Source organism: Elephas maximus, chromosome 20 (genome assembly GCF_024166365.1).
Source record: "Elephas maximus indicus isolate mEleMax1 chromosome 20, mEleMax1 primary haplotype, whole genome shotgun sequence".
In the NCBI taxonomy this organism is placed as follows: Eukaryota; Metazoa; Chordata; class Mammalia; order Proboscidea; family Elephantidae; genus Elephas; species Elephas maximus.
Genome location: NC_064838.1, coordinates 38056595 through 38068941, shown reverse-complemented (window position 1 = coordinate 38068941; position 12347 = coordinate 38056595). Strand labels below are relative to the sequence as shown.

The 12347-nt window shown below is 43.1% G+C and overlaps 1 protein-coding gene across 5 annotated transcripts in view; it reads left to right on the top strand.

The window, feature by feature from the left end:
• Window positions 1-12347, top strand: part of EFCAB12 (EF-hand calcium binding domain 12) — a 30677-nt gene that overhangs the window by 1703 nt on the left and 16627 nt on the right. For 4 of the 5 annotated variants that reach the window (XR_007514440.1, XM_049862635.1, XM_049862632.1 and 1 more), the window contains exon 2: window positions 7332-7813. Coding sequence is in view for 4 of the 5 variants with exons in the window: in XM_049862635.1 (XP_049718592.1) it covers window positions 7332-7813 (482 nt within the window). In the remaining variant the exon portion in view is untranslated. The remainder of the gene's footprint in view (window positions 1-7331; window positions 7814-12347) is intronic. The other variant, XM_049862634.1, reaches the window with a different exon arrangement.

The window sequence follows — 12347 nt, the reverse complement described above, 5'->3', positions numbered from 1 at the left end:
ACTAGTCCCCAGGAAGCATTTGTACACAGTCTCTGCGCATAACTAAATGACGAAGGCCTCATTTATTATAAGAGCCCCCCCTCACTTGCCTATTGGTGGACGTAGGACCCAAAGATCATCAGACTGCAGGCTCTATCAGGAGGGTGTGATGGGCAGTAAATATCTGAGAAGGTGACCAGGGGAGTGCTCTCTGAGGGGAGTGACATTTGGGCTGAGAATGATATAATGGAATGAACTCAGCCAGGGGGAGCTTGGGGAATGGCATTCCCTTCAGAGGGCTCCATCAATGCGAAAACCAAGAGCCAGGAGTGACTTGAAGAGTTTGATAAGCAAGGAGGCCCATGCAGCTGGAGTCAAGGGAGCAAGGGGTGGGAAGGAGAGGAGGGAGGACAGTATAGCTTTATAGGCTCTGGTACTGGTTGCCATGGAGTCTATTCCAGCTCATGGCAATCCCATGTGGTCAGAGTAGAACTGTGCTCTATAGGGTTTTCAATAGCTGATTTTTCAGAAGCAGATTGCTAGGCCTTTCTTCCAAGGCACCTCTGGGTAGATTTGAACCTCCAACTTTTTGGTTAGCAGCTGAGAGCATTAACCTTTTACACTACCAAGTGGCCCAGTTTAAAAAAAACCCTTGCCATGGTAAACGAAACCCATTGCCCTCGAGTCAATTCCGATTCGTAGTGACCCTACCGGATGGAGTAGAACTGCCCCATAGGGCTTCCAAGGAGCAGCTGGTGGATTCGAACTGTCAACTTTTTAGATAGCAACGGAGCTCTTAACCACTGTGCCACCAGGGCTCCCTTTCCCTGGTAGGAGGAAGCTGACGTATTCTAAAAGCAATGAGAAGCCACTGAAGGGTTTCAAAGGGGGGTGTGACGTGATCTGATTTTACATTTTAAAAAGACTCTTTGGCTGAGGCGTGGAACCTGGATTTGACGTCTGAGGAGGGCGCAAGTGGAAGCAGCAAGACCGGTAAGAAGCATGTTTTGAGTGTATTCCCATGGTCTACAGGGTAACGTTTAACCCCTTAACCTGGCATTGGAGACAACTCCAACCTTATTTCCCATTGACCTCCTCCACGCATAATGTGCTTCCAACTTGTAGAACTCTTTGTTGTTGTTGTCAGGGCCGTTGAGTTGATTTGGACTCATAGCGACCACAGGTGATAGAGCAGAACTGCCCCCATAGGGTTTTCTGGGCTGTAATCCTTATGGGAGCAGATTGCCAGGTCTTTCTCCAATTGAGCTGCTGGGTGCGTTCGAACCACCAACCTTTCGGTTAGCAGCCAAGCAGTGACCCTAAAATCCTCAAATCCCACCCCCAGACCTTTCACAGTGCTAGTGGCTTCATCTGTTGAAACCTGATTCATTCTTTTTTTTTTTTTTAGACTCGACGGCAATGGGTTTTAACATTTTATTTTGTTTTCGGTGAAAGTTTACACCGCAAATTGATTCCCATTTAACAGTTTTTATACAAATTGTTCAGTGACACTGGTTGTATTTTTCACAATGTGTCAACATTCTCATTATTTCCATTCTGGTTGTTCCGTTTCCAGTACTCTAGTTTCTCTGCCCCCTTACCTTCTCATCTTTGTTTTAGAGTAATTGTTGACCATTTGGTCTCACATAGATGACTTTTTAAAGGAGCAGTACTCACGGGTAATATTCTTTATTTTATGAACAAATCTGCTATTTATGTGACCTCAAGGCATAGTTTTGGTTCAAAGTTTAAAGAGTAGCTCAGGGCAATGGTCTCAAGATGTCCTGTAGTCTCAACTGGCCCAGTAAGTCTGGACTTTTTAAGAATTTGTGTTCTGTTTCACATTTTGCTACCATTCCATCAGGATCTATCTATTGTAGCCCTGATCTGAACCATCAGTAGTAGTAGCCAGGCACCATCTAGTTCTTCAGGTCTCAGGATAGATGAGGCCATGGTTCGTGTAGACTATTAGTCCTGTAGACTAGTTTCTTCTCTGAGTCTTTGGTTTCCTTCTTTCTCTTTTGCTCCAGATGAGTAGAGACCAATAGTTGACTGCTCACAAGATTTTAAGACCCAGACAGTACTCGCCAAACTAGAATGTAGAAGAAAAACCTTACGAGGTGTATTATGCCAATTGACCGAGTTGTCCTACTAGACTATGGTTGAGCCTTCAAACCCAGAAAACCAATCCCGTGAGGTGTTTGGTTATGCCTGAGAAGTATCCATAACTGTGCCCCCATGTGCTTTATTATATATATGATTATATATGCATGCAAACACATACATATACATATAGATACATCTATATATTAACACATATACATACTTATACACATATATGCACACATACATACATATGTAACCACATATATATTTTTTGGCTATTGTTGCGAAGTTATATGTCATAGCATTTATCAGAAATGTCTTTTTTTCTTGTATACTTCTTAGTGATATCACTTTCCTTGATTAAGCTGTGCACACTTCACCTACATTTGATGTTACCTTTTCCATCACTAAAAATAATTAAGTGTCTACTACCTAGAGAGGAGCCCTGGTGGTTTGAACCCACCAGCCACTCTGAGGGAGGAAGATGTGGCAGTCTGCTTCCGTAAAGATTTACAGCCTTGGAAACCCCATGGGGTCGCTATGAGTCAAAATCGACTTGACAGCAGTAAGTTTTGGTTTACCATCAAGAGAGTGAATTCCCCTACCCCCCATCCCTGGTAACCACCAGTGAATGTTGGTTTCTGTATGTATACCTATTCTTATCTTTTTATAAAGGTGAGATCATATGATGTTTGTCCTTTTGTGAATGACTTGCTTCACTCAGCATAATGTCCTCCAGATTCATCCACGTTATGTTTCCAGGATTCGTCATTATTCTTCATGGCTGCATAGTATTCCATTGCATCATGTACACATTTTGTTTATGCATTCATCCGTTGATTGGCACTTGGGTTGTTTCCATCTTTTTGCTATTGTGAATAGTGCTGCAGTGAACATAGGTGTGCATATGTCTGTGTCACTTCTATTAGCTCTCTAGGGTATATACATAGGAATGGGATTGCTGGATCATAAGGTATTTGTATTTCTAGCTTTTTGAGGAAGCACTGTAACATTATCCATAGTGGTTATACCATTTTACAACCCCACCAACAGTGGATAAAGGTTCCAGTCTCCCCTCCTCCTCGCCAACATTTGTTGTTTTCTGTTTTTTTTTTAATCAGTGTCATTTTAGCAGGAGTGAGATTGTATCTCATTGTAGTTTTCATTCGCATCTCCCTAATGACTAATTATCTCGAGCATCTTTTCATGTGTATGTTGGCTGCTTGAATGTCCTGTTTGATGAAGCAGCTGTTCATGTCCTTCGCCTGCTTTTTAATTCAGTCGTTCGTCTTTTTGTTGTTGAAGTTTTCTATATATTTTAGAGATTAAACCCTTACCAGATATGTCGTTCCCAAAAATTGTTTCCTAGTCCAAAGATTCTCTTTTTACTCTTTTAACAAAGTCTTTTGATGAGCATAAATATTTAATTTTTTATGAAGTCCCAGTTGTCTAATTTGTCTTCTGATGTTTGGACCGTTATAGTTGTGTTCCATAATTTATTATTTTTTTAAATTAGGTCCCACGGTTTTGTTCCTATATTTTCTTCTAAGAACTTTATAGTTTTAGGTTTAATTTTTGGGTCTTTGATCCATTTTGAGTTAGTTTTTGTGTATGGTATGAGGTGTGGGTCCTGCTTCATTTTTCTGCAAGTGGATATCCAATTTTGCCAGCACCATTTGCTAAAGAGACTGTTTCTTCTCCATTGAATGGACTTTGACCCCTTATTGAAAATCAGGTGTCCATAGATGGATGGATTTATTTCTGGATTCTCAATTGTATTCCACTGGTCTATATGTCTCTCACTGAACCAGTATTAGGCTGTTTTGATTACTGTAGCTGTGCAGTATGTTTTGAGATTGAGGAGTGAGAGGCCTCCTACTTTGTTCTTCTCCTTCAATATTGCTTGGGCTATTTGGGGCCTCTTCCTTCCCATATAAAGTTAGTAATTAGTTTTTCCATTTCAGTAAAAAAAAAAATCTTGGGATTTAGATTGAGATTGCATTGTATATATAGATCATTTTGAGTAGTATTGCCAGTTTCACAATGTTAAAGCTTCCAATCAATGGGCATGAAAGTCCTGCCATTTATGTAGGTCTCTTTTAGTCTCTTATAGTAGTTTTTATAAAATCCTGACTCGTTCTTGAAGGCTCATGTCAAACGCCACCTCCTCCATGATGACCTCCCAGATTTATCCCCCTGACTCATGACCCCTCTGGTGACATACTCCAGTTTACCCTCTCCTATTCTTCCAAGTGGCACACCACAGTCAGGCAGCCAGCCTTGTTTGGACCCTCATGTAGTACAGATCCAAGCACTTGGTGATTCTCAGTAAATGCTGGTTTGATGAATGACTAAATTCTCAGTCACACCATCCATCTTGTCCCCAAAGAAATAATGAATAGATGGGTTGGAAGTGCTCACTTCTGTCCTTATCAATGTATGCTTTTATTATTTTTTTATTATGACAGGAATACCCGGTATTGTAGAGAGAATTAACAAACAATTAACAAATGTCCACTTTGTGCCCTGCTGAGCACCAGGGATGCAAGGGTAGTAAGATGTAATTGCCCCTGGGAAATTCACAGGTTGTTGGGAAAGAAAGACTCAGAAAGCATCTTCATTTCTGAAAAGGATGGTAAATGCTATAATGGGGCTAAGCATGAAGGCTGTGAGGACCCAGAGGGGCCCCAGAGGGGTCAGGAAGGCTTCGTGGGAAGGTGATAACCCCTGCTGCATCTGGAGGGGTGAGTAGGGAATAATCAAGTAAAGCATGGGAGGTAGAAGGGCATTCCAGAATACAGTATCATGTATGGGGACGGGGGAGCAGGGAACCACAGTCAGATCAGTCTGGGTACAATGCGGGGTGAGGCAGGAACGGGGAGCTCAAGATGAAGTGAGAGAGGTTGGCAGGGTAGGTCAGGCAGGGCCAGGTTAAGGAGCATGAAATTTATCCTAGAGCAGTTGGGAGCCATGGAAGGGGTTTGAGCAGAGGAATTTGGGTTTTAGAAGGAAAATGATGGTGATATTTTAAATAATAGTGTTATATCCTTTCTGATTTTTAGAACCCTTCCCTGTCTCTTATCTCATCTGATCTTTATAACAACTTCAAGAGGTAGAGAGAGCAGAGTTTACTCCATTTTAGATATGAAGGAATTAAGACTCAGAGGAATTAGGTGACAGCCTGGGGTAGTATCAAATAATGGCTGTTAGCTAAGCTCTGGGGTCAGGCAAACTGGAATTCATGTTCCAGCTGTAGCCAACTGTGTGACCTTGGGCCTCTCTGGGCCTCTGTGTCCTTATCTGTATAATGGGTATAATCATAGCACTGGCCCCATAGGTCTGTCCATTTGTCATTCATTCATTCCCCAAGTATTTGCTGTGCTCCCGTTATGTGAAGGCACTCTGGAGGTGCTAGGGCTCCAGCAATGAACCGGAGAGATACAGTCCTGGTCGTCATGGTGTTCACAATCTATTGGAAAAAATAAACATCAACCAAGTAATTGCACCAGATATTGGTCTCGAACACCAATATCTGCCTGAACCGGGCACTTAATGAACAGTGCTGCATATGAGACAATAACGGGCTGTGGGGCCTATGGCAAGTTGGAGAGGACATGCCCTGGCCTAAAGCAGCTCAAACTGAAAAATTTTCAACAATTGTTGTCTTAGTTATCTAGTGCTACTATAATAGAAATACCACAAGTAGGTGGCTTTAACAAACACAAACTTATTTTCTCAAGTTTAGGAAGCTAGGAGTCCAAATTCAGGCTCTAGAGGAAGGCTTTCTCTCCCTCTACTCTGGGGGAAGGCTCTTGTGTCTTTTCAGCTTCTGTTCCTTGGCTATCTTCCTTACCTATTTGCCCCCATCTCTGCTTGCTCATTTGCTTTTTAAATTTCTTTTTCTATCTCAAAGGAGGTTGATTTAAGACACACTTTACACTAATACTATCTCATTAATATAACAAAGAAAGCCCATTCCCAAATGGGATTATAATCATAGGTAGGGGTTAGGATTTACAAAACATTTTTGGGGGAGACACAATTCAATCCATAACAATTGTCAAACAAAACATAACCCCATGTTTCAGTCAGTGTGAGGGCCACCAGTTTGCAACCCTTGGTATGCATAGTTGTGACAAGTGGTGTGAAGGAAACGTACAGATTGCGACATGTGGTGATAACACGAGGATATAACAGAGGTTGGAAGTTGGAGAGGTAGCATTTGGTCCGAGACCTGGAGGATGAGGAGAAAAGAGGGCATGGATGGGGAAGAAGGAATTCCTAGCACAGGGACAAGCATGTGCCAAACACTTAGGTGGGAAGGGGCTTGGAGCATTCCAGGAAGAGAGATGCTCAAAGAATCTGGCACATAGGAAGTAAGTGATAAGTTGGGAAACGCTGGCAGGGGAGGGTCATGGGACTTGATGTTTAATAATCACTGTTGAAGCCTTATTTTGAGGCATACGGAAAGTAAGTGGGGCCCTGGTGGTGTAGTTGTTAAGAGCTCGACTGCTAACCAAAAGGTTGGCAGTTCAAATCCACCAGCCACTCCTTAGAAACTCTTGGGGCAGTTCTACTCTGTCCTGTAGGGTTGCTGGGAGTCAGAATCAACTTGATGGCACCTAATAACAACAACAACAATGCCAAGTCGTGAAAGGGTTTCAAAATGGGTGAAGGGTGGGTATATAAATAATAAAATAACTTTGGAGCATTTACTATGCACAAAGCAACTCTAACAAATTGATGGATTCTAACCATCTCAACCACCCTATTAGTTAAGTTCTATCGTTATCTCCATTTTAAAGATTAAGAAATTGAGCCACAGAGAGGTTAAGTGACTTGCCCAAGGTCTTGCAGATAGAACCAAGACTCAGACTCAAGCATTCTGGCTCCATAGCAGTGCTATGTTGCCTTGGAGGATAGATGAAGCCAGAATGGCATTTTAAAAAGATCATTCTGGTTGCTGATAAGGAGTATTGGGGATTGGGGTGGAGTAAGGGTGGAATCTGAGAAGATTAAATTAGAGAAAGTGTATAACCCCTTAGCATAGTGCCTGCCACTGGGAGTGCCTGGAAACATTAGATGTAATTACAGTACCAAAAAAAAAAAAAAAAAAAGTGTGTTTTTCAGGTTTCATCAGGTGAAGGTAATGATAAAACGAGTCATGGAACCTGGGTACCCTGATACCCAGCCTGGTGCTAAAGCATTTTTCTTTCCTGGCTCTCTTTTTGCCCTTTTCCTGAAAGGAACTCATCTTTTAACCCTCTGCCCCCAAGGGCTCTGCAAGTCTAAGACCTCAGCAGACAGTGAAAGCTCCAGCAAGGCCCGCTCCTTCAATCCTGAGTTGGTCGTTGCCCACTGCTTCAAGCAGTTCAAGCAGGAGGACTTCCACCTGCCACAAAGCCGCCGCCGGGTCATCATCATGCCTCACACGAAGGAGCAGCTGCCCTTCAATCCCAAGCCCCAACCCCAGGCTCCGCCACAGCCCACCTACAGCTTCAAGGCCCCAGAAGCTGAGGATATACCAGAGCAGCCATTGGACACCAAGACCTGGCTGAGCCAGAGGTTGAAGCTTCGGAAGGAGCTGGAGTCGTTTGGCAACGTGGAGAGGTGGCTGAAGAACAAGCCCAGCTGTACACCTTCGGAGGCCAAGGTCTTACACAGTATCCTCCGCGAGTTGCATGAGGCCCAGTCAGTGGTCCCCTTGGCTACTACCCGGGTCACCAAGGTGAGTAGCCCTGTGTGCCAGATGAAGACCCTAAGGGTTATAGCAGTATGTTGTCATTTGGTAAGGTGAAGGGGGAGATGGCTCACGCTATCTCTCAGATGAACAAACAGAGGTCCAGAGAGGAAAGTGTATTTATTATGTGTTGCTGCATAACAAATAGCTCAAAATGATTTAAAGCAACAAATATTTATTATCTCACTGTTTCTCAGAGTCGAGAATCTGAGAGTCAAGCTTAGCTGGGTGGTTCTGCTCAGAGTCTCTCATGAGATTGCATTCAAGATATTGGCCAGGGTCGCAGTCATGTGAAGGCTTGACTGGAGGAGGATCTGCTTCCAAGACGGTGCATTCCCGTGGCTGTTGGCAGGAAGCCTCAGTTCCTTCCACATGGCCTCTCCATAGGGCTGCTTGAGTGTCCTTACAAAATGCTGGTGGCTTCCCCCAGAGGGAATGATGTGAGAGAGAGATCAAGGAGGAGGCTTCAGTGCCTTTTATGACCAAGTCTCACACTATCACTTCTACTACGTTCTTTTCGTTAGGAGCAAGTCACTAAGTAGTGCCCATACTCAAGGGGAGGAGAATTTCCATCTTAGAAAGGATGAGAGGTGAAGAACTTGTAGACATATCTTAAAATCGCCCTATGATTCCTGGCATTCCATCTTTTGAAGCATTTCTTAATACTCGCTGTTCATTCACTTGTTTATTGACACATGTTTGCTAAGGGCCTGTATCCTCACAGGGCTATTGTGAGGATCACAAGTGTGATCATAAATGTGGAAATAGAAGACCAGTGAGACTAACAATTTGCCTAAACCCATAAAAAAAAAACAAAAACCATAGAGATAGTAAATGCCAGTTGTTGTTGTTGTTAGGTGCTGTCGAGTCCGTTCCAACTCATAGCGACCGTATTATGCACAACGGAAAGAAACACGGCCCGGTCAAGTGCCATCGTTACAATCGTTGTTATGCTTGAGCTCATCGTTGCAGCCACTGTGTCAATCCACCTTGTTGAGGGTCTTCCTCTTTTCCGCTGACCCTGTACTCTGCCAAGCATGATGTCCTTCTCCAGGGACAAATCCCTGCTGACAACATGTCCAAAGTATGTAAGGTGCAGTCTCGCCATCCTTGCTTCTAAGGAGCTTTCTGGTTGTACTTCTTCTAAGACAGATTTGTTCGTTCTTCTGGCAGCCCGTGGTATATTCAATATTCTTCGCCAACACCACAATTCAAAGGTGTCAACTCTTCTTCGGTCTTCCTTATTCATTGTCCAGCTTTCACATGCATACGATGCGATTGAAAATACCATGGCTTGAGTCAGGCGCACCTTAGTCTTCAAGGTGACGTCTTTGTTCTTCAACCCTTTAAAGAGGTCCTTTACCTAATGCAATGTGCCTTTTGATTTCTTGACTGCTGCTTCCATGGCTGTTGATGTGGATCCAAGTAAAATGAAATCCTTCACTACTTCAGTCTTCTCTGTGTTTATCATGATGTTGCTCATTGATCCAGTTGTAAGGATTTTTGTTTTCTTTATGTTGAGGTGTAATCTTTACTGAAGGCTGTGGTCTTTGATCTCCATTAGTAAGTGCTTCAAGTCCTTTTCACTTTCAGGAGGCAAGGCTGTGTCATCTGCATAATGCAGGTTGTTAATGAGTCTTCCTCCAATCCTGATGCCCCGTTCTTCTTCATATAGTCCAGCTTCTCGTATTATTTGCTCAGCATACAGATTGAATAGACCAACCAAACCAAACCCACTACCGTCGAGTTGATTCTGACTCATAGTGACCCTATAGGACAGAGTAGAACTGCCCCATAGAGTTTCCAAGGAGCGCCTGGTGGACTTGAATTGCTGACCTTTTGGTTAGCAGCTGTAGCACTTAACTACTACGCCACCAGGGTTTCCACAGATTGAAAAGGTGTGGTGAAAGAATACAACCCTGACACACAGCTTTCCTGACTTTAAACCAATCAGTATCCCCTTGTTCTGTCCGAACAGCTGCCTCTTGATCTATGTAAAGGTTCCTCATGAGCACAATTAAGTGTTCGGGAATTCCCATTCTTTGCAATGTTATCCATAATTTGTCATGATCCACACAGTCGAATGCCTTTGCATAGTCAATAAAACACAGGTAAACATCCTTCTGGTGTTCTCTGCTTTCAGCCAGGATCCATCTGACATCAGCAATGATATCCCTGGTTCCACGTCCTCTTCTGAAACCTGCCTGAATTTCTGGCAGTTCCCTGTCGATATACTGCTACAGCCGTTTTTGAATGATCTTCAGCAAAATTTTGCTTGCGTGTGATATTAATGATATTGTTCTATAATTTCCATGTTCAGTTGCATCACCTTTCTTGGGAATAGGCATAAATATGGATCTCTTCCAGTCAGTTGTCCAGGAAGCTGTCTTCCATATTTCTTGGCATAGACAAGTGAGCACCTCCAGCACTGCATCTGTTTGTTGAAGCATCTCAATTGATATTCCATCAATTCCTGAAGCCTTGTTTTTCACCAATGCCTTCAGAGCAGCTTGGACTTCTTCCTTCAGTACCATCAGTTCCTGATCACATGCCACCTCTTGAAATGGTTGGACATCGACTAATTCTTTTTGGTATAATGACTCTGTGTATTCCTTCCAGCTTCTTTTGATGCTTCCTGCATTGTTTAATATTTTCCCCATAGGATTCTTCACTATTGCAACTCGAGGCTTGAATTTTTTCTTCAGTTCTTTCAGCTTGAGAAACGCCAAGCTTGTTTTTCCCTTTTGGTCTTTGATCTCCAGCTCTTTGCAGATGTTGTTATAATACTTTACTTTGTCTTCTCGAGATGCCCTTTGAAATCTTCTGTTCAGTTCTTTTACTTCATCAATTCTTCCTTTTGCTTTAGCTGCTCGATGTTCGAGAGCAAGTTTCAGAGTCTCCTCTGACATCCGTCTTGGTCTTTTCTTTCTTTCCTGCCTTTTCAACGACCTCTTGCTTTCTTCATGGATGATGTCCTTGATGTCATTCCACAAGTCATCTGGTCTTCAGTCACTAGTGTTCAATGCGTCAAATCTATTCTTCAGGTGGTCTCTAAATCCAGGTGGGATGTACTCAAGATCATATTTTGGCTTTCGTGGACTTGCTCTGATTTTCTTCAGTTTCAGCTTGAACTTGCATGTGAGCAATTGATGGTCTGTACCACAGTCGGCCCCTGGCCTTGTTCTGACTGATAGTATTGAGGTTTTCCATTGTCTCTTTCCACAGATGTAGTCAGTTTGATTTCTGTGTGTTCTATCTGGCGAGGTCCATGTGTATAGTCGTCGTTTATGTTGGTGAAAGAAGGTATTTGCAGTGAAGTCGTTGGTCTTGCAAAATTCTATCATTCCATCTCTGGCATTGTTTCTATCACCAAGGCCATAATTTCCAACTACTGATCCTTCTTCTTTGTTTCTAACTTTTGCATTCCAATCACCAGTAGTTATCAATGCATCTTGATTGATGTTCTATCAATTTCAGACTGCAGCAGCTGATAAAAATCTTCTATTTCTTCATCTTTGGCCCTAGTGGTTGGTGTGTAAATTTGAGTAATAGTCATATCAACTGGTCTTCCTTGTAGGCATATGGATATTATCCTATCATTGACAACGTTTTACTTCAGGATAGATCCTGAAATGCTCTTTTTGACCATGAATGCAACACCTTTCCTCTTCAAGTTGTTATTCCCAGCATAGTAGACTATATGATTGTCTGATTCAAAATGGCCAATACCAGTCCATTTCAGCTCACTAATGCCTAGGATATCGATGTTTATGCATTCCATTTCATTTTTGACGATTTCCAATTTTCCTAGATTCGTACTTCTTACATCACAGGTTCTGATTATTAATGGATGTTTGCAGCTGTTTCTTCTCATTTTGAGTCACGCCACATCAACGAATGAAGGTCCCGAAAGCTTTACTCCATCCACGTCATTAAGGTCGACTCTACTTTGAGGAGGCAGCTTTTCCTCAGTCATCTCTTGAGTGCCTTCCAACCTGGGGGCTCATCTTCCAGCACTATATCAGACAATGTTCCACTGCTATTCATAAGGCTTTCACTGGCTAATGCTTTTCAGAAGTAGACTGCCGGGTCCTTCTTCCTAGTCTGTCTTAGTCTGGAAGCTCAGCCGAAACCTGTCCTCCATGGGTGACCCTGCTGGTATCTGAATACCGGTGGCATAGCTTCCACCATCACAGCAACATGCAAGCCCCCACAGTACGACAAACTGACGGACACGGGGCGGGGGGTAAATGCCAGAGTCAGTATCAAAACCCTCACCTTCCAACTCCTTGTGTTTCTGTGACATTTCCTTGCAAACACTTGAAACTTCTCCCAATTCAGGTGAAGGTGGGAGAAGGAGTCAGAGTACTTAGGTTTAATCCCATAGTCAGGTGACACGCTGGAGAATCCTGCAGGCTAATGGGATAATGGGGGGCCGGCAAGTTCAAAATCCATAGGTTAGGCAGCAAACTGGAGGTTCCTGCAGGCTTGCATTCCAAGATTGGTAGGTCAGGTGATAGAA